The sequence below is a fragment of the Octopus bimaculoides genome, chromosome 5 (assembly GCF_046866305.1).
Source record: "Octopus bimaculoides isolate indiv1 chromosome 5, ASM4686630v1, whole genome shotgun sequence".
NCBI classification, from domain to species: Eukaryota; Metazoa; Mollusca; class Cephalopoda; order Octopoda; family Octopodidae; genus Octopus; species Octopus bimaculoides.
This window is the reverse complement of record NC_142932.1, coordinates 68,904,871-68,926,881: the sequence shown is the minus strand read 5'-3', so window position 1 is coordinate 68,926,881 and position 22,011 is coordinate 68,904,871. Positions and strand designations below refer to the sequence as shown.

Sequence of the window (22,011 nt, the reverse complement as noted above, 5' to 3'; positions counted from 1 at the left end):
CAGTTTCCTTTTGACAGCCACCATACTTCAGTAGGGTGTAAGAGTTTAGTATGATCCTCATCATTTCTCAGTCAGAGTTGACGGAAAATTCGATCAGACAAGGGACTGGACTTCAATTTGTTCACAGTCTTGATAACTAACTGTAGCACATCATTCAGCCTACCGTTCATATTTTTTGCCAGTGTTCCAAGTAATGAACAGTTAGTATCTGGTGAGAAATTTCACGCTTTAGGAGGGATAAAAAAACCTCTGTATCTTCCTATCATCAGATGCACAAGCAAGAATATTACTGAGTGGGATATTATGTTCAAAACGGAAAGGCTTGAGAGTATGAAAAATAGTCGCACCTCTTGAATCAAGCAGCAATTTCTCTGTGAACCGCATTTCCTCCAAAGTTGAAGGTCTCTGCTGAAATACCGAACATATACCATCATCAAACATTGATTGTCCACAACAGTTGACTCATCCACTTGTATAGAAAATTGAGAACGCTGGAGAATATTAATGAGCTGATGTTTGACATTGTTGGCCATTTTATCGATGCTTCGAGAAATTATGTTATTACTAAATGGCATCTTCTTCATAATGTTATCGGGTTTTTCATGCATAACGATTGACAAAATCTCTTCGTTAACTGGGCGAAGTAATGTTTCTCCAGTTGTGTGAAACTTCCCAGACTTAGCAACAAGCAATGCAATGTTGTACGATGTAATCAACCCATCATTCTCCTGTTTACTAGTTTCCTGGAGTAGCGTGTTGAATGTTTGTATTTACTTTTTGAAAAAGGAGCTCAGTTGCAAAAAGTATGATAACGTCTTGTCCTTTTCAGAATGCTTTGCATCAAAGTGATACTTCAAGCGTGAAGGTTTCATTGCTTCATTGGTCAATGTTTGATGGCAAAGAAGGCACATTGGTAACTGACAGTTCTGAGGAGAGGGAATAAATCCAAACAATAAATAATCACTACTGTATTGTCGACAAATTTTCTTGACTGGAAGCATCAGTAAAGTGAAAATGTGGAAACAAATTTCTACAGATGGCATCAGAAAGGCAGTATGGTATTCCCAAAGAGAAGAAGTCAATAGAGCAGAGTCAGTTGACACGTCTTTACTGGAGCAAATACGGATCTAGTTCGTTTGGCTGCCAGCATTTCAAAAACTAAAGTTTATCGAAAATTTTAAAATTTGGCACATTAATGTACCTTTCCAAGCTAAATTGCTGGAGTTATTCAACTTTTTCCAGAAAAATGTTTTTAAAAAGTTATACAGGTTTAAAGTTTGATCATTTTCATTTAGTCAAGAAACACTATTTCAAAGTTGTCATTTTGTGCGTGACTGCACATTTTGTCAACATCCTGAAAATACCACTTGTGTTTTGATACGCACAACATATAACCCCTCATAACTTTTTGGTTTCTCGGAGTTTTCAAGAAATTTTTGTGCGTTTGAATTCTACATGCGGGACTTCATACACTTATGCCAAAATAAAATTGTAGTGGAGTGTGATTTAAGGCCTAAGGCCTATTTGGCTGCTATTTTTAGCACGCATGACAACCATCTCAATGACTGTGACAAAATATTCGATTGATAAACAAGTCCGCGTTTTTAATACAAAGGGACTTCTCATGCGAGTAGTCAAATCAATAAAAGTGCACCCTTACTCTAGGCATGCCTAGATATCGGTAAATGTAGACTTAATTTCTAAAAATTCATTGTCACCCACGAAATGTTCATATCACCTGCCAAAATCTCAAATCGCCCACCATTTTCTAGAAATTCACCCATTGCCTACCTGTAAGTTGAAATCACCCACCAGTGGGCGATATCACCCACTTTGGGAAGCTATACTTTAACCTCTGAGCCATTAAGGTGGTGTATGATTATTATTATCAAGAAGCTGACTACCTGGAGAATTGCCAGCACATCAGACAAGATGCTTCTAATCCAATACATTCTAAGTTCAAGCGCTTTTCATCCTTTTGAGGTTGATATAATCAACTAGTCCCCGTCCCCCCAAATTTCAGGCCTTGAAGAAGAAAAGTATTGTTAAGGTGGCAATCTGACAGAATTGTTAGCCCATCAGACAAAATGTTTTATGATATTTCTTCCAGCTTCTTACAAGTCTAAATTTTGCCAAGGTCCAATTTGCCATTCATCCTTTTTGGAATCAGTAAAATAAGTACCAGTTGAGCACAGGGGTTGATGTAATAGGTTTACTTGCTCCCCTCAAAATTGCTGGCCATGTCCCAAAATTAGAATTATTCTTTAGATGATGAGCTGGCTGAATCATTGGTACATCACACAAAATACTTAGCAGTATTTCTTCCAGCTCTCTATGTTAGAAGTTCAAATTCTGCCAATGTCAAATTTGCTTCATCCTTTCAGGACCAATAAAATAAAGTACCAGTCAAGTACTGGGTCAATGTAATTGACTAACCCCTTCCCTTAAAATTATTGACCTTTTGCCAAAATTTGAAACCATTAGCTTTCTTTTGCTGTTGACATAATTTATTATTCTTCATGCTACCTTCCAAATAAACACCATCAATAATTAAAATCAAAGCATCAAATTCTATTAAAACATATCACTGGCTGTCTCATATATATATACATATATATATATACATACATATATATATATATATACACACACACACAACATATTCTATCTTTGTCTCTTTCTTGCTTGCAGAGATTCATCCCTTCTTAAATGTGAAGAAACCTCAAGATAAATCGCAGCAGAAAAAAGGTAGTCGTTCAAAACAACGGCAGGGAAAACCTGATAAAAATCGAGGTAAAGACAAACATTCTGGTAAACACAAAGAGAACAGTGAATCAGATCAGAAAGAAAATATTGGTAAGTTGAATTACTCTTATCGTCACTTATTCATGCATCTATTTACTTTTGTCACATCATCGATTATTCATTTCTCTAATTTTGTCACAGATTGCCTGACTGAAAATTCTAAGATTTTTACATTCTATTTACTGTTCCATTAAAATTATGTTTCGCAAAAATCCTGAAAGAATTATCTGTCTCCCCTTCGCTCTCTATCCTAACACCGGCATTGTCTCTTTCTCTCTCTCTCTCTCTCTCTCTCTCTCCCTGTTTTGATAATCACTTGCTTCTCCAACCACTTACCTCCTCCTCCACCATCCCACTCTATATAAACATGCTCTCTCAGATTCCTACTACATTTCAATAATCCCACCAAAAGAATACAAACCCAGAAGATGTTCAGATAAAGAATCTTGTTTTTTCAACGCAGTACGTCTATCACTTCTATTTCAGTGCAGATCATAATCCCCTCTTAGTTCTGTAAACATAGTTTTCGTCTTCCATCTTAAAAACAAACTTAAGTTCACATGAATACCCTTATTGTCACTTTCTCATGCATCTATTTACTTTTGTCATATTGTCAATTATTCATTTCTCTAATTTTGTCATAGATTGGCTGACCGGAAATTCTAAGAGTTTTGAATTCTATCTTCTATTAATATGCCATTCCTAACACCAGTATTGCTGTTTCACGGTTCACCCACCCTCACCAGCAGTATCAGAAGTCCCTATCCTCTTTCCCCCACCAACAATACTGGAAGTCCCTATCCTATCACCCCCACCACCAGTACCAGAAGTCCCTATCCTCTGACAGCCTTCGGTTGTCTACCATGAACACTTCTGAAGGCTTAATGCCATCCCCACCACTACTTAGGGTCTATCTTCTATGTAAGGTCGTGATCATTATAGTGCATAAAAATGATGGTGTAGTGTATGCAGGTTGAAGGCTGTTGTTTGTTTATGAATTCTGCCAAATGTGAACTTTCTTTTCAGGTACATGACACTGCTGTTCCCCATCCCAGGGTCACACGGGCCCACACCTCCCACACCCTCAACGTGGGCACACTCAACGTGGGCACACTCAACGTGGGCACACTGGAAGGTAGGTCTGGTGAGATTGTTGAGATGCTAGAAGGGAGACGTGTAGATTTGTGCTGCATCCAAGAAGTAAGGTGGAGAGGAGGCTCTGCTAGGTTCCTCACAGGCAAAGAACATAGATACAAGATCTTCTGGGCAGGGAACACTGACGGGGTTGGGGGAATGAGTATACTTCTTGCAGAGAAATGGGTCGATAAGGTAATCAAGGTAGTCAGAGTCTGCAATAGAATACTTAAGATTAGATTAGTGCTACATTATAGGTTAGCAACCTTTATCTCAGCCTATGCCCCTCAGCCGGGGCTACCCGATGGACAGAAAGACTGGTTTTATGACATCCTTTTGCTGACTACTTCGTTGACGAATGACAGGGACCTTCTCTTTGTACCTGGTGATTTCAATGGACATGTTGGACAACATGCAGGGGACTTCCATGGCATACATGGTGGCAATGGTTTTGGTTCCTGCAATGAGGAGGGAACCAGGTTGCTGGAGTTCTGTGATGTAAATGATCCTATGGTTTGCAATACTAACTTCAGGAAACCTGCCAGTCACCTAGTCACTTACCAATCTGGTAGACACATTAGCCAAATTGACTACATCCTTGCCAGGAAATGGGAAAGATGGCTGCTTATAAATGCCAAAACCTTCCCAGGCAAAGAATGTACCCAGCAACATAGACTAGTAGTTAGCAATTAGTTTGAATCAGGACTAAATGGATGCCCAGAAGTCGACCAGCATGGAGGAGAAGAGTCTGGAAGCTTAAAGATCCTGCAAATGGACAGAGATTTAGAGACGTATTACTCAAAGCTTTTGATGAAATAGAGGGGGATATAGCATCACATGATGTGGAAGACAACTGGAGGTTTCTATGGGACAACCTGCTGAGGGCCACTGACTAGGTCTGTGGATGGTGCAAAGTCCCCTCTCGACCCAAGGCAATGTGGTGGTGGAACAATGTTGTTGACAGGACCATTAGGGAAAAGAAACAGGCTTGGAAGGACTGGAAGAATGGTGGTAGCAAGGAATCGTATCAGACTGCCAAAAGGGAAGTTAGGAGACAGGTTTATTTAGCCAGTGGGGAAGCAGATAAGAAAAAATTTTCCAATGTTCTGCACCGTGAGGACCAAAGACTTGAGGTATTTCGTGCTGCGAGACAGTGTGTACAAGGAGTACATTAAAGAGTTCCAGGTAGAGGTAGGGGTCCACCAAGGTTCAGTCCTCAGCCTCCTCCTATTTATCATAGTCCTCCTGGCAATAACACAGGAATTCAAGACAGTATGCCCCTGGGAGCTCCTCTATGCTGATGACCTTGCTCTTATTACTGAGTCACTATCAGAACTATAGAAGTTTCAGGTGTGGAAGCAAGGAAAAAATCGAAGGGCCTTAGAGTCAACCTAGCTAAAACCAAAGTCTTAATAAGTAAGAAGGCAGACAAACCACAAATCTTTTCAGGTAGATGGCCCTGCTTGACCTGTGGAAAAGGTGTAGGTAGAAACTCTATGAGATGTACCCTGTGTAAGCTATGGACACATAAGAGGTGCAGCAAAAACAAAAGAAGGCTAACTCGGAAGATAGTTTTTGTATGTGGCAAATGCTCAGGTGCTATAAACACTGAAAATGTGCAGAGAACAGCTTCTGTCACATTCCAGGGAGAAAAACTAGAAGTAGTTGATAGCTTCCGTTATCTAGGCGACCAAGTTAGTAGCAGGTGTGGATACTCTGAAAGTGTAGCTGCTAGAATAAGAATAGCCTGGGCAAAGTTCAGAGAGCTCCTACCTCTGCTGGTGACAAAGGGCCTCTCGCTCAGAGTAAAAGGTAGACTGTATGACGCATGTGTATGAACAGCCATGTTACATGGCAGTGAAACATGGGCCGTGACTGCTGAGGACATACATAAGCCTGTAAGGAATGAAGCCAGTATGCTCCGCTGGATGTGTAATGTCAGTGTGCATACACGACAGAGTGCCGCTGGATTGGCTCCTGTGCAAGTGGCACATAAAAAACACCATTTGAACGTGGCCATCGCCAGTACCACCTGACTGGCCCTCGTGCCAGTGGCACATAAAAAGCACCCAATACACTCTCGGAGTGGTTGGCGTTAGGAAGGGCATCCAGCTGTAGAAACTCTGCCAGATCAGATTGGAGCCTGGTGCAACCATCTGGCTCGCCAGTCCTTAGTCAAATCATCCAACCCATGCCGGCATGGAAAGCAGATGTTAAACGATGATGATGATGATGATGAATGAGTAGCAAGTTATTATATGCAATAAAGTTACAATAAAATTTTGACATCTTGTGACCTGTAGTTTGTGGTTCCATAATGTTTGTTTCTGATTCTATTAATTTGTAAGTGGTTATTTGGATCACAATGTTAAAACTTTTGTAGGGAGTGGTAGGTGTTGCTAGTAATTCAACATTATCCTGGGGAGTTGACTGTAGAGCTACATGAAATTAAGTGCCTTACCTAAGGCAGTATGATATCACCTGAGTCTCTTTTCTGCACTTTTTATTGAAACTATTTCCTGCTTATAAAATCCTTATCTGCAATACTAGCTTCAGGAAATCAGCCAGTCACTTGTTCACCTATCTGTCTGGTGAACACACAAGCCAGATTGACTACATTCTCACCAGAAAATGTGAAAGATGGTTGCTTATGAATGCAAAGACCTTCCCAGGTGAAGAGCGCACTGTCGTTAGTGACTTCAGACACAGAGATAAAAGGGTGCCATGAAGACAACCAGTCTGGAAAAGAAAGATCTGGAAGTTTAAGGATCATCTCAATAGTCAGAGATTCACAGACATTTTACTTGAAGAGAAAGAGGGAGATATAGATACATGTAAGATAGAGGACAACTTAATGAGGACCACTGTGGCTGGTGCAAAGTCTCCTCTGGGCTAAGGTGATATGGTGGTGAAATAGTATAGGGGCCATTAGAATGAAGAAACGAACCTGGAAGGACTGGAAGAGTGGTGGTAGCAGGGAACTATATCAACTCGAAGGGAAGCTAGAAGACAGGTATATTTAGCCAGGAGAGGAGCAGAAAGGAAGAAATTTGCCATTGTTCTGTGATGTAAGAACCTGCAGATTGAGGTGTTTTGGATTGCAAGACAGTGTAACAGAAAAAATTGTGGTGTTGTCGGAGAGAATTGTTTGCATTGATGATGGATTGCTTGCAGTTAGTGATTTTGCAAAAGAGAATGCATAGGAGGAGAGTTTTCCTGATGTGGGCCCAACAGAGGGACCAGCTATCCAAATCAACAGTAACTTGGTAGATAAAGCAATTAAGGATATGAAGACAGGGAAAGCTCCTGGCCCTTGAGGAATCATTGCTGAGATGCTTAAAATATCTGGCTGAGTGAGATATAGCCTAGTTACTTGCATAATTAATCAGGTTGTCCATGGGGGAGTCATCCCCAACAACTGGTCAAGCAGCACCATAGTCAACTGCTACAAAGGCAAAGGTGATGCTTTAGACAGAAATAATTACAGAGGTATCAAATTGTTGGACCAGGTGATGAAGGTTACAGAGAAGGTCATAGCTCAGCTAATTAGGAAGAGAGTTAGCTTGGATGAGATGCAGTTTGGTTTTGTGCCAGGGAAAAGCATTACTGATGCTATCTTCCTGGTAAGGCAACTGCTGGAGAAGCATTTAGCGAAGAATAAACTTCTGAACATGGCTTTTTGTAGACCTAAAGAGAGCCTTTGACAGTCCCCCACTCCCTCATCTGGTGGTCTATGCAGAAGTTAGGAATAGAGTGGTTGGCATGAGCACTACAAGCCATGTACAAGGATGCTGTCAGCAAGGTGGTTGTTGGCAGTGAATATAGCAATGAATTTAGTGTACAAATAGCTCACCAAGGATCAGTTCTCAGCCCCCTCTTGTTCATCATAGTTCTCCAGGCTTTAACAGGAATTTCAAACTGGCTTCCCTAAGGAGCTCCTGTACACTGATGACCTTATAGTTGAATCACTATCAGAACTAGTGTGAAAATTTCAAGTGTGGTAGCAAAGTCTGGAATCTAAGAGCCTTAGAGTTAATTTAGCTCAGACTAAAGTTCATGTAAGTAGGAAAATGGACAAATCTCAAATCCCCTCAGTGATTTGTAGGAAAGGTGGTGGTAGAAACTCCATATATTGTACTCAATACAAGCTATGGACACCTAAGAGGTGCATCAGTATTAGAGAAGGTTAACAGAAAAAGTAGCCTTTGTGTGTGGCAGATGTGCAGGTACAATAAACACTAAGAATGTATAGAGAATAGACTGCTTCAAATGTCAGAGCTTGATAGCAAGGAGAGAAATACTTGATAGCTTCCTTTACCCAGGCAACCACGTTAGCAGTGGAGGAGGAAGTTCTGAAAGCATAGTTGCTAGATAAAGAACAGGCTTGGCAAAGTTCAGAGGGCTACAGCCTTTGTTGGTAACAAAGGGTTAGGGCTTCTTCTTAAGAGTGAAAGGTAGATTGTATGATACCTGTGTACATACAGCTATGGCAGTGAAACATGGGCTATGATTATAGAGGATATATGAATACTTGAAAGACATGAAACCAGCATGCTCTACTGAATGGGTGATGTTAGTGTAAATGAGAAAATTGGGTATAAATGTGCAAGAGAGGAAGACTGCACTGGTATGATCATGTGATGCATATGAATGAGGACAGCTGCATAAAGAAGTGTCAATCTCTTATTGTGAAAGGAACCTGTGGATGGGGTAGACTCAAGAAGACATGGGACAAAGTAGTGAGAAAGGAGCTTCAGATGTTGGGCTCGTGGAGGGGATGACAAGGGATCAAGACTTCTAGCTAAGTAAAACTGTGGCTGTCCTAACATCATCATCATTTAACATTTGTTTTCCATGCAGCACAGGTTGGACAGTGCTAGCAGGATAGCCTCTTTGCTTCTCTCTCAGCTGAGAGGTTTTTCTTTTGATGGCTCACAAGTGCTGGTGCTACATAAAAAACATTAGTGCTGGTGCCACGTAAAATGCACCCAGAATACTCAGTGAAGTGGTTGGCATTAAGAAAGACATCCAGCTGCAGAAACCATGCCAAAACAGACAATTGGAACCTGGTCAGCTCCTGTCAACTGTCCAACCCATGCCAGCATTGAAAGCAAATGTTAAATGATGGTGATGATGACAATAAATCATTTTTTTATTCCAGAACGATTCCCTGAAAAATGTTTGTAATTTTTTTTTTTTAGGACGGAAAATGAGGTATGCCAACGATGATGTTTAGGCTCTCATTTCTGGTTGTTGACCAATTATTTAAATCTGACCAAAACCTGTTATCCATCAACATTGGTAAGGACAATTTTGTTTTCAAATTTACAATTTAAGATCCCACTGCCCTTTCAGTTAGGTGAATTTGGTTGTGGTGGGGCAATATGAATGAAATTAGATATGAGACAGTGTCAAGTTATGACTTTTAAATGTTTCCAAACGATCTGAAGTTGTGGCTTCTATTCTTTGGAGGAATCTTCATTTTATATCTTGTATTAGATAGGTTACCTCTTGTTGCAGTTATTTGGCTATTTTCTCCATTGTTAAATGACCAGGAGGTTTGTATATTGACAAATTACAATCCTGCACTACGTTACTAAAGTGTGTGAATTTAAGTAACTCATTTGCAGTCAGGTGGTTCTGGGTTCAGTCCCACTAGAAGGCAAATCTCATTGACCCTAGTCTCAGTTTCCCCAAGTAATTTACCAGTGAAATTAGGTAGACCATAACTGCACTGAAGCCAGCCGGATGGTCCATAAGTTATTGGTTGGCAAGCTTATTCAGTGTCATGTCTTAAAGTGATTCCTTGGTCCTCGAGGCATAAAGAGTAGTCAGCAGATACCATTAACGCAAACGAGGTACCAGCTGTCCTGGGCAAGGGAAGTAACTCAGTTAAAACAAGTAACTTTTATTGTTGAAATCTCTAATAAAGGAAAAACATGTTCAAAATCTTAAATACTTTGAATAATATGTCGTAATGAATTAAGACATTCTGTTGTAATGTAAATAGAATTTATTAGAAATTCAAATATTAAACATTTTAACTCGTTATGTTTTTATTTTTAATAAAATCTATTTTTGATTTTTGCCTCCATTTTTTTTTTGCAGATCTGCCTGAATAGCTGTATGCATCATCTGGAATTTAGACCCTACATGACAGAGAACAGCTTATTTTCAACAATTCTCTATTTTTTTATATACATATCCATTTGAATCCCAATTCCATATATTCATTTTTCAAATAGTCGTTGCTAGATAATACAATACCGAGTGGATTAAGACTATTAGTTTAATATAATAGATATAGTCTGTGTCTACACTTTCATTATTTACAATGGATTGGGATGTCAACACATTTACATTAAATTTATTTTCTTCCATCTATAAAATAGACCAATACAATTGAAAATCTTAAATTAATACATAGCTTTAGGTGTAGCTATGTCTATAACAACATAGATTAACAGCTATATGTATAGCTTGTAATATATACAGCTACAGACATTGTTATGGAAGTAGCTATGTATAATATAGTTATATATATATACAACTATATAGATTGTTTTGGTAGTAGTGTAGTTATTATATATATACATATACATATATATACATATACATATATATACATATACATATATATATACATATACATATACATATACATATATATATACATATATATACATATATATACATATATATACATATATATACATATATATACATATATATACATATATATACATATATATACATATATATACATATATATACATATATATACATATATATACATATACATATATATACATATACATATATATACATATATATATACATACATATACATATATATACATATACATATATATACATATACATATATATACATATACATATATATACATATACATATATATACATATACATATATATACATATACATATATATACATATACATATATATACATATATATACATATATATATATATACATACATATATATATACATACATATATATATACATACATACATATATATATACATACATATATATATACATACATATACATACATATATATATACATACATATACATATATATATACATACATATACATACATATATATATACATACATATACATACATATATATATACATACATATACATACATATATATATACATATATATATACATATATATATACATATATATATACATATATATAATTCCATGCATAAATTCTTAGAGTTGGTTCAATATCATTTTTCATTACCCCACCATCTCACTGTAAACATTTTCATTCTTTGTAATTTTCTGCCTTCATCAAACATTTTTACAATAAAAGAAAATTATTACTTTCATTTTGTCTTAATATTTTTTTACCAATTTACAGCAAGAAGGTGGTGAAGCGACAACCAAAATGGTTAGTGATATTTAATCACATTACTATAGTTTCAGTTCAAATCCTACTCCAGTCATCCTCCTAGTATGGAGGAGTTTCAATTAAAATATCTTTCAAGTATCTGGGACCAATTTCAGCAGTCTTCTTTCTTTCTCTCACCTGTAAATTGGAGACTACAAAATGTTGCTTAGAAGTCATTATTTTCTGTCAAAGATATAGTGTTGACTTTATCACAAATTACTGAACATTACAGATAAGATATATTGTTTAGGAAAACAAACAATCACAAGATGTTTACATAGATAGGCGTGCTGTTTTCCTTATCAACATCCTTTAGTGGCTGTGGTTCCCAATAAAGGCCAGAAGTAAGTTTGTCATTACTGTTGATGTTTTTCATCACAGTCTGTGGTTCACAATAGAGGTCAGACAGTTTGTCACTGCTGTTAATGGTTTTCATTGTAGTTTGTGGTTCAGCATAGAGGCCAGACATTAGTTTGTCATTGCTGTCAACGGTTTTCAGTGCAGCTTGTGGATCATAATAAATGCTTGTAGTGATTTTCTCATAAATGTGTGACTCTTCATTTTCTTGTGAAAGCTGACAGTTGACTATAGTATTAGGGCTCACATAAATACTGCTCACATCTGGCTGACTGTATGGGTGCATTTGTCTCCGCTGTACAGTTCCATGTTTTGATATCTGGTATCTGAAATATATTTACAACAAACACAATTTCAAGATCCTGTTGTTTTTCTGTGTACAATCAAAACATAAATTCATTGTTATAAAACAGCTGAATTAAACAGAAAGTGTATTTAAAAAAGATTTAATTTCTAAGACAGTGTTTCACTTATGTAGAAATGTATTGGTAGATAAAACTGTATAGAAATCCATCATTATATATATTTATTTATATATAATTATTATAGCATCCACTTTTCCATAGTTGCATGGAACAGAATTTGTTGAGGCAAATTTTCTACGGCAGGATGCCCTTTTTTTCACCAACCCTTACCTGTTTCCAAGCAAGGTTATATTTCTCTGTTGCTGAGACAGGTTTTCATGAAACATTTAAAATGAATGACCTATAGTCAAAGTGCATCCAAGAAATTTATCTCTGACATAATGAAATTAAAACATTTCACAGTCACACATCTCGCATTTCTTTTGCGGTTGACTGTATAGTAGACAGCAATGATGTAGTTTATCTTTTATACTTTACTTGTTTCAGTCATTAGACTGCGACCATACTGGGGTACCACTTGAAGGATATTTAGTCAAATGAACTGACCCCAGTACTTATTTTCTTTTTAAGCCCGATACTTATTCCACTGGTCTCTTTTGCCAAACTGCTAAGTTACAGGGATGTAAACACACCAGCACCAGTTGTCAAGTAGTGGTGGGGAACAAACAGACACACATTTACAACAGGTTTTTTTTCAGTTTCTGTCTACCAAATCCACTCACACAGCTTTGGTTGGCCTGCATGCCCAAGGTGCCAAGCAGTGGGACTGAAACTGAAACCATGTGGTTGGGAAGCATGCTCATCACAAACATACATGACCAAGTATTCCACAGATATGTGCACCCTTAATATAGTTCTCAGGCAGATTCTGTGACAGGACTGTACCTTTTTGATTATTTGTACAATGCACTCAATAGGCTTCTATAAAGTTTCCATCTACCCCATCTTGTTCATAATGTAATGGGCTAAAGCAAGGTTACAGAAGTAACAATTGCATAAGATGTCATGCAGTGTGACAACCTAAGACCACATGGTTGTGAAGCAAACTTCATAGCCATTTGGCTATACGGCATCTAATAAGTATGTTTATAAATATAAATGAATATATAGACACAGAAATGCTTTTGTGTGTGAGTAGACACAGCTGTGTTATGGACTTCTCAACTATGTGGTTTCTGGTTCAACCCTTTTGCATGGCACTTTAGGCAAGTGTCTTCCATGACGCCCAGATTTACTTATAACAAAAGACGAAAGAAGCCTCACTGTGTGTGTGTTTGTGTCTCCATGTCTTGACATTACATGATGGTTATAAATAAGTGCCACTGTCATTCATTCCAAGAGGAATAGTCAATTACATCGATCTCAGTGCTTGAGCATTACTTATTTTATCGACTCCAAAAGGATGACAGGAAAAGTCAACCTTGGCGGAATTTGAACTAAGATCATAAAGATGGACAAAATACTGTTAAGCCTTTTATCCAGCATGCTAACAATTCTGTGAGCTTGCCACCTTGATAAACCACATCATTGAAAGACAGAGATTCATCACCATGTGTTTGCATGTACAAGTTGATATTTATATGGCTTCACTTGACAGCATCCATGAGAAACTGTTTTATAATGTTTACATTCCTTGCTGATCCTGTGACCAGTTGCTCTGTACTTTTCTATGGCAGTGGAATAAAAAAAAAAAATCCGTTGAAGAAGCAGGTAAAGACTGATAGCAGGAAGGACATCCTGCTTAAATAGACTCCCAGTATAGATAAACGGATTATCACTAGAATAGCTTTGATATTAAGATATTAAGGCAACATGCTGACAGAATAGTTAGTGTTGGGGAAAATGTTTAACAGTATTTTGTCCATCTTCACTTGCTGAGTTCAAATTCCACCGAGATCAACTTTCCCTTTCATCCTTTCAAGGTCAATAAAAGAAGCACTAGTTGAACACTGAAATTACTGGCCTTGTGCCAAAATTTGAAACTAATATTAATCAAGAGATTTCTTGAAAGTTTCTCTAAGAGCAGCACAAGATTTCATAACTCTAAAACTCTCTTTGACTTGAATCATCCTGTGATAAGCAGGTGGAGTTCAATATTTCTGTCATCTTTCAACAAGGACATACCCACAGTCAGTTTGCTAGAAATAACAGCCAAAATTCCTTCAAATCATTCACCACTCACCCCAACTTTTATAAAAGACTTTTGATAATGTAGTACTGAGTTTGCAGCAGATAGAAAACAGTCGGGTAGGTCATATAGTCATATGATCATATGGTCTGCTCAGTCAAGGATGAGCTAATGAAGAAATATCTGTGGTAGTAGTCACTAGATTTGCTAGAAATAGCAGTCAAACCTTTCACAAAACATGTCCTAGCATCTTAGAAATTGGATAATGTATTTCAGATTACACTATGACCCATCCAAGGCATAAATGGCTTGATCATAGATCTGCTGGCTCAGAGCTGACCTAGGGCTAAACAACAACTTACATAGGTTATTAACCCACTGATCTTATAATCTTGCTACAGAAGAAATATAAGAAAGATTCTTACCGCCTCCATATTAATCCAATGATAAGAGCCATTATCAAAAAAAGGCCTCCAATTAGACAGCTAATGAGGATAATTTCTGTAATGATAGAAAAATCAGTTGTACAAATATTTGTCTCAGTTAATTCGAGTTTAAAATATACATATGCAAATAGGTAACAATTATATTTGGCTGGTGTTTATAGACTGTTAGCAGCTCATTTACCTGCATTTATTCATTTTGTGTCTATTTTTTTCCATGCTAGCATGGTTGAAATGAATATTTTATTTTGACATATTGTTTTACAGCTAGATGCCCTTCCTGGATGTCTGCAGGGCTTTAGAGCTGAGTGGAGTGGTATCTGATTTTGTTGTATTATGTAGGCCATGGAGTTTTCTGTATTGTGACATCACACACACTGCTGTTATGTTTAACCTTTAGTGTTCATATTACTGTCACTGGAGTGGTATCCATGGATAATAGTTTGGATTCTTCCAGTTTTATTACAAATGTGCAACTCAACACAGATATGTACCTTCTGATGTAACAGCATCAGTGTGTAAGAGCAACACAACATGCATTTATTCACACTGATTTAGAGTGTGTGTTTTTATTTAGGACACACCAGTAATCCAAACTATTATCCATGGATACCACTCCAGTGATAGTAATATGAACATTAAAGGTTAAACATAACAGCAGTGTGTGTGATGTCACAATACAGAAAACTCCATGGCCTACATAATACAACAAAATCAGATACCACTCCACTCAGCTCTAAAGCCCTGCAGACATCCAAACTCTAAACTGTTTTTCAAGAAAGGGATCTCTTATTTCACAAAGGTGCAAAGCTAGTGAATAGTCTGTTGATAGGATGACTAGTGGCTCAGTGATTTTCAGAAAAGTACAAATGTAAAACACTCACACACACAATGCAAATCCTTAATTCATACACTACAATTGATCGCAATATCTGAGACTATAACAACCTGCAAGACCTTACGATTTAAAGGATGACATTTAAATCAAGATACCTTCCTTCACAACTTTGCTATCAAGTAAGTGACCAGTCAAAATTTACTCTAAATTAAAAAGTGAAAGAGAACACATACATACGCATTCACATATGCATGCACACACGCACACACATGATGGACTTCTGTCAGTTTCCCTCCACCAAATCCACTCACAAGGCCATGGTCAAACCTGATGCAATAGTTGTAGACACTTGCAGTTGGATTGAATCTCTGAAACCATATGGTTTGAGAAGTGAACTAGTTAACAAATCAGTCATGCCTATGCTTATTCTATGTTACAAAGCAGGCGTTCAGTAATTCTATTATTGAATAGGCTGTGCACACACACAATCACATAACCCTTTTTTGTTGTCTTCCTGACTGATGAGAAGCAGAAAGGAAGGTACCCTCAGACCAGGGACCAACCTGAATTCTTGCAACAAAGAATTCCACTAATGACACCCATAAACCAAACAACACATTAATTCTGCCACCAAACTTCACTCTTGCCAATCAGCTTCCACATGCTTTCTTTATCATTCACAAGACATTCGGGGTCGATAAATAAAGTACCTGTTACGCACTGTGGTTGATGTAATCGATTTAATCCCTTTGTCTGTGTTTGTTTGTCCCCTCTATGTTTAGCCCCTTGTGGGCAATAAAGAAATATATATCATTCACAAGACTTTGACCAATCCATGGTACAAGTCTCTTGATTAAGTATCATGTAGTGGAATTGAACTTGGAACATCATGGTTGCAAAGTGAACTTTACCTCAACATTATGCAGTCATCTTTCTAAGGTTAAAATAAAACTTACTTTTAATTTTTTTTTTTTTTGTTATAATGAGAACACAGAGTAATTACAGTGTAAATGAGAGTTGGGGTAGACAGCTGCAACAAATAGGTTATTAAACCTTTAGCATTTAAACCAGCCATATCTGCTTCAGATACTCTACTTGTTTTATGTTTAAACCAGCCAGATCCATTCTCTTGCATCTATCCTACAGTGTCATTCTAGAAATAAACAACCACATCACTGAAGTCTCAAAGCTACAAGGTAATTCGTGATACATTCAAAACAATGTGAATAAATAAGCATTACATCTGACAGTAATATGAACATCAGATAATTATTGATTGCTGGTGTGTCCTAAATAAAAACACACACTCTAAATCAGTGTGTATAAATGCATGTTGTGTTGCTCTTACACACTGATGCTGTTACATCAGAAGGTACATATCTGTGTTGAGTTGCACATTTGTAATAAAACTGGAAGAATCCAAACTATTATCCATGGATACCACTCCAGTGACAGTAATATGAACACTAAAGGTTAAACATAACAGCAGTGTGTGTGATGTCACAATACAGAAAACTCCATGGCCTACATAATACAACAAAATCAGATACCACTTCACTCAGCTCTAAAGCCCTGCAGACATCCAAAACAGTCCAAACCATAAAAATGCTACATTATGACTCAGTTATTCTGTACCCAAGTTTCTAACCAGAGCTGATCATTTAAAGCAGAAGGAACTTGTGGAAGAGGGAGACCCAGGAAGATATGGGACAAAGTACTGATGGCCAATCTCAAGACACTGTGCCTTACAAAGATGATTAAGGACTGAGATATCTGGTGCAGTTGTACTCAAGAAGATTATCTGCCACAGCAGATTTGATACCAGTGCTGGTGCCACATTAAAAGCATCCATTTCACTCTGTGGAGTGGTTGGTGTTAGGAAGGGCATCTAGCTGTAGAAATCATGCCAGAACAGACAAAGAAGCTTGGTGCAGCCCCTGGCCATACCAGCTCTGGTCAAACCTTCCATCCCATACAAGCATGGAAAATGGACATTAAATGATGATGATGATGTCCCTTATTGAAAGCAAAGCAGCAGTTTCACACCACTAACTGGTACCTTGGGTATCTTTAGTGGAGTCCATTGTAATGCAAGTATTTCGGGTTAGGTCTCCAGTCTTGGAGGCCCTGTGAGTGGTCATGAGTATTGCTAAAAAAAAAAAAGGGTTTCTCTAAACCAGTATTTTTTGTATATTTTCAAAATACTAAAATTAGGGCTTACTTGAGTTTTTAGCTGTTTGTTTGGGAGCATTTCTTAAACAATTTGACTGTGATGGCTTGGTGGAATTATCTGGACATTTGTTGAGGCCTTGTAAACCAGGGTTGTTACCATCAGCTGAAAGATATTTCATTCATTAATAAATCATAACTCATTAGTTAATATAATGGTATAAATTGTAGTGAAAGAGGTGGTCATGAGTTGTGGTTTTTTGGAAAGGGAGGAACCTGTTATTTCCAGAGAGGGCTAGATGGTTAGAGTTGGTTAAGTGGCACTACATGACTCATACTTCTAATATTAGGTGTCTGTGAAACATCACCTGATTGACTCAGGGTAGAGGAATGAGGGCAATACCTCAGATAAGTGGAAATAAAAGGAAATAAAGCTGAAATATTAGAATTTCTTTTCTTTTCCTTCAGCTGTCTTAAGTCCTGGTTGAAACATTTATTGTTTGTCATGTAGTGAATCAATCATTACTGTTTCAAACATATGAATCTGTTCAATATAAACTATATTAATAACTTTTACTAATACACATCTGACAAACTGACTCAAAGCACTATTAAACAAACAGGGTACCCTTCAAATATCTCACGCCCCAATTATAAGAAGTCACAGTATGGTAGTAGGTTGGTAGGATTGTCAGACAAAATAAATTGCAGTATTTTATTGCAAACATATGAGTTATGAGTTCAAATTCTACTGAAACCAACTTTAGTTTTCATCATTTTAGTGTCAATTGTGTAAAGTATCAGTGACATATTGAGGTCAATTTAATCAACTGATGCAGATGTCTCCCAAATATCATGCAAAAAAATATCTATGGCTTAGAAGGTTGAAATAATCTTAACATTGCTATAACTTAAAGAAAAGATGAAGATGTTAGTGCCAAAATCTACAATATTCCTACAAGGAACAGTAATCCCAAGTAAGGCCTAACAATAGCAAAATACCACCTGAAATCCTATAGCTAACAGAATAGGTGATGTGTCAACATAGGATGTCAAAAGAAGACATTGGTTTATGTGATTTTCTAAATATCATCATCATCATCATCAACATTTAACAGCCATTTTCCATACTGGCATGGGTTCGAAGGCTTGACAGGAACTGGCAAGGCCAGGGGCTACATCAGATTCCATAGCCTCTTTTGGTTTGGTTTCTATAGGCAGATGCCCTTCTTAATGCCAACCATTCCACAGAGTGTACTGCATGCTCTTTATGCGGCACCATCATCAGTGCTTTTTACATGGCACCAGCACACACACCAATGCTTTTTATATGGCACTTTGGTTTTAGGATCTCAATTCTTTTGTGGTGGGCAGGTCTTCTCAAGCACAGTAATGCACCATATATATCAGTCTTTTATCATCTCCTTCATAAGGTTCAGCATTTTGAGATCAGCAGACATAACATAGTAGATTTATGATTGAGACTGTTCTGTATGTCTGCAGGGTTTTAGAGGGGAGTGGAGTGAGTGGGCGTGAGTGGAATGGTGACTGGTTTTAGAAGTAAGGGGTGTGGTGTCTTTGGACTTTTATCCATGGATAATAGTTTGGATTCCTCTAGTTTTATTACAAATATACAAACCAACACAGATTTGTATATACTGCCTAAAACACAAGATGGGATGGTCATGGTTGGAATGCCTTTGGTTATAGATCTATTTGATCAGAACTGACCTGGGGCTAAACAAAAACTCTTAAAAATATTTTTTTGCAAAATATGTGGAAAAACATGGGAAATCTTCATGTTTCCTAATTTCCAGATTCTTTTGCTTCAAAAGTTATCATCACCATCATTGTTTTAATGTCCACTTTTTCATGATTGCATGGGTCAGACAGAGTTTATTGAGACAGATTTTTTACACATTTTCAGCAGAATACTGGAAATTAATGGCATCGCTTGTATAACAACAACACTCATTTACAATAGTTCACACAGTATCAAGACAAGGAGACACGAGCTTACATATATATTACACACACACACACACATATGTTGGGCTTTTTCAGTTTCTGTCAACTAAGTTCACTCACAAGGCATTATTAGTTGGTCTGTAGTTGTAGTAGAAGACACTTGCCCAAGGTGACATGCAGTGAGACTGAACCCAAAACTGTGTGGCTGTGAAGCAAACTTTCTAACCACTCAGCTACATCTGCCTCTAAAAGAGTAAATTGATTTTGAGTATATTACATGACAAACATGGCTCACTGGTTAGGGCATCGGGTTCACAATCATGAGGTAGTGAGTTTGATTCACGAACCAGGTGGTGTGTTGTGTTTTTCAGCAAGATACTTTATTCCATGTTCCAGTTCACGCAGCTGTAGAAATGAATTGCAATGTCATTGGTGCCAAGCTCTATCAGCCTTTGCCTTTCCCTTAGACAGCATCGATGGTGTGGAGAAGGGAGGTTGGTGTAGGTGCAGTTACCTCCCCTGGCGGCAGCTGCCTAATAGAGGGCATACACAACATTAAGGTTCAGAGGTTCACCTCTTCCTTTTTTGATGTCGTAGAGCAAAGATGTGATTTAGTTGGCTCTCACACATCACATGCCAGTTAGCAGACAGGAGGCAATGTTCAGGAGATCATGGCCTCCATGTATCAAACCATTTCCATTTATTATTCAGCTTGCATATACACATGTGGCCACATTAAATGTATTTAAAGTTACCACCTTGTTCCATGTATTTCTTTATACCATGTTCCTGTCAAATGATATTACAGCCCTCCGAATAGAGTCATATTTAGATGGTTCCACAACCATGATACAAACAGACCACTACATCATCTAAACTGGTATGCATGAACGACTGCCAGCTTCCCAAAGACAACCTTGCCTCAGAGGGGAACTTTCTATGTGCAATCCCAAGGTCATTCATGACTTAAAGGGTTCTTCTTCTACATGACAAACATTAATGTTTACATGAAATAACCCCGTGGCAATGATTTCCAAACTAGAGTGGTAAATTTATTGCCATCAGGTAAATCTTACATACCCATGGGGTCAATATGTTGGTTCTGGATTTATCCTTTTTAAAAGATTAATTCTTTTGAAAAGAAAATCTGAAATTGAGAAGGAAATTTAAAGTAAGCCAAGTTTGTGAAGGATACTTCTGAAGATGTGTGGCCTAGTGGTTAAGGGGCTGAACTCACAATCATAAGATCATGATTTCAATTCCCAGGCTCGGTGGTGTGGTGTGTTCTTGAGTAAAGCATTTCATTTCACACATTGCTTCAGGAGTGGGAATTTTTGTAACCCCAATCACTTACACGCCATTAAAACTGAGTGCAGCTCCAGCCTTGTGAGTCCTAGGGATCATGACAAATCTAAGTCTAAATCTATTACTTCAGATTTAACAACTTGTATTGTGTGTGTATTAATTAGTGTGTTGCTAATTGGAATAGCCTAACTTGTTATTTGATTTGTTAATTGTTACTGTAACTTAAAATAATTGATGTTTAGAAAACAATATTTTAAATTCCTTCTTTGTCAGTCATTTTCTTATAGTAAAAGAGTAAACTTAAATTACTGAACAAAACAGGGTGGGAGCTGGGTGAATTTACTTTTACAAAGTTGTTGGGAACAAAAATAAATGGACCCCGCCCCCATTCTACAGAAATACTTTTTGAAACATTCAGTGAAAACAGTAGAGGCTGGAAAATACTGGTAAATTACTTATACATGGTATAACAAACTTTGGGATTCTTTCACAAGATAATAAAAGTGAAAAACAAGAAAAAAGTCATTTACTTAGTCCTGTTCCAACATGGCCAGAATAAGCAAACTGGAATAAATGCGAGAATATTGCCAAAAAATCTTGAGATGTCTCAGTTTTTACTTCCTGCAATGCACATCAGTGTAATTGCTGCACTGTATTGGTGCAACAACTGTCATATAGCAAACATGTGCATACTTGTGAATGTCACACATGTAACTATTCTATTCAGTTTTCTGTTAATGGCATACATATGTTGAGGTTTCCCACATGTGACTGTTCTACAGGTCACACCCATATAACCATACCCCTACAAGTCACACAATTGTAACTGTTTCATGCATCACACATGGGTGACTCCCCATATGTCATCATCTGCAACCATTTCTAGATGTCACACAAGGGCAGTTCCCCTATTTGCCATGCAAAGATGATTGCTATCACATGTTACACAGTGGCTTCCAGTAAGTTCTATTATATAACTAACATGAACAAAATAATAAATACAGTGAATTATGTCATGATTTGCTGATGTCAGTATGGCTGATATTTAACAATAAGGTTTCTAACA

At 37.4% G+C, this 22,011-nt stretch overlaps 2 protein-coding genes across 5 annotated transcripts in view; one reads left to right on the top strand and one right to left on the bottom strand.

Moving 5' to 3' along the window:
• LOC106872501 (retinoblastoma-binding protein 5 homolog) overlaps nt 1–11,310 on the top strand; it is a 48,773-nt gene extending 37,463 nt beyond the window's left edge. The window contains exons 15-18 of one of the 2 annotated variants that reach the window (XM_089352392.1): nt 2,692–2,856; nt 3,832–3,940; nt 9,141–9,240; nt 10,048–11,310. In XM_089352392.1, the coding sequence (XP_089208518.1) occupies nt 2,692–2,856; nt 3,832–3,839 (173 nt within the window). In that variant the 3' untranslated portion in view covers nt 3,840–3,940; nt 9,141–9,240; nt 10,048–11,310. The remainder of the gene's footprint in view (nt 1–2,691; nt 2,857–3,831; nt 3,941–9,140; nt 9,241–10,047) is intronic. The other variant, XM_014919519.3, reaches the window with a different exon arrangement.
• Nucleotides 11,260–22,011, bottom strand: part of LOC106872498 (uncharacterized) — a 192,192-nt gene continuing 181,440 nt past the window's right edge. For all 3 annotated transcript variants that reach the window (XM_089352395.1, XM_089352394.1, XM_089352393.1), the window contains 3 exons: nt 17,725–17,838; nt 14,648–14,723; nt 11,260–12,055 (listed from right to left, as the gene is read on the bottom strand). In XM_089352395.1, coding sequence (XP_089208521.1) covers nt 11,635–12,055; nt 14,648–14,723; nt 17,725–17,838 — 611 coding nt within the window. In that variant the 3' untranslated portion in view covers nt 11,260–11,634. The remainder of the gene's footprint in view (nt 12,056–14,647; nt 14,724–17,724; nt 17,839–22,011) is intronic.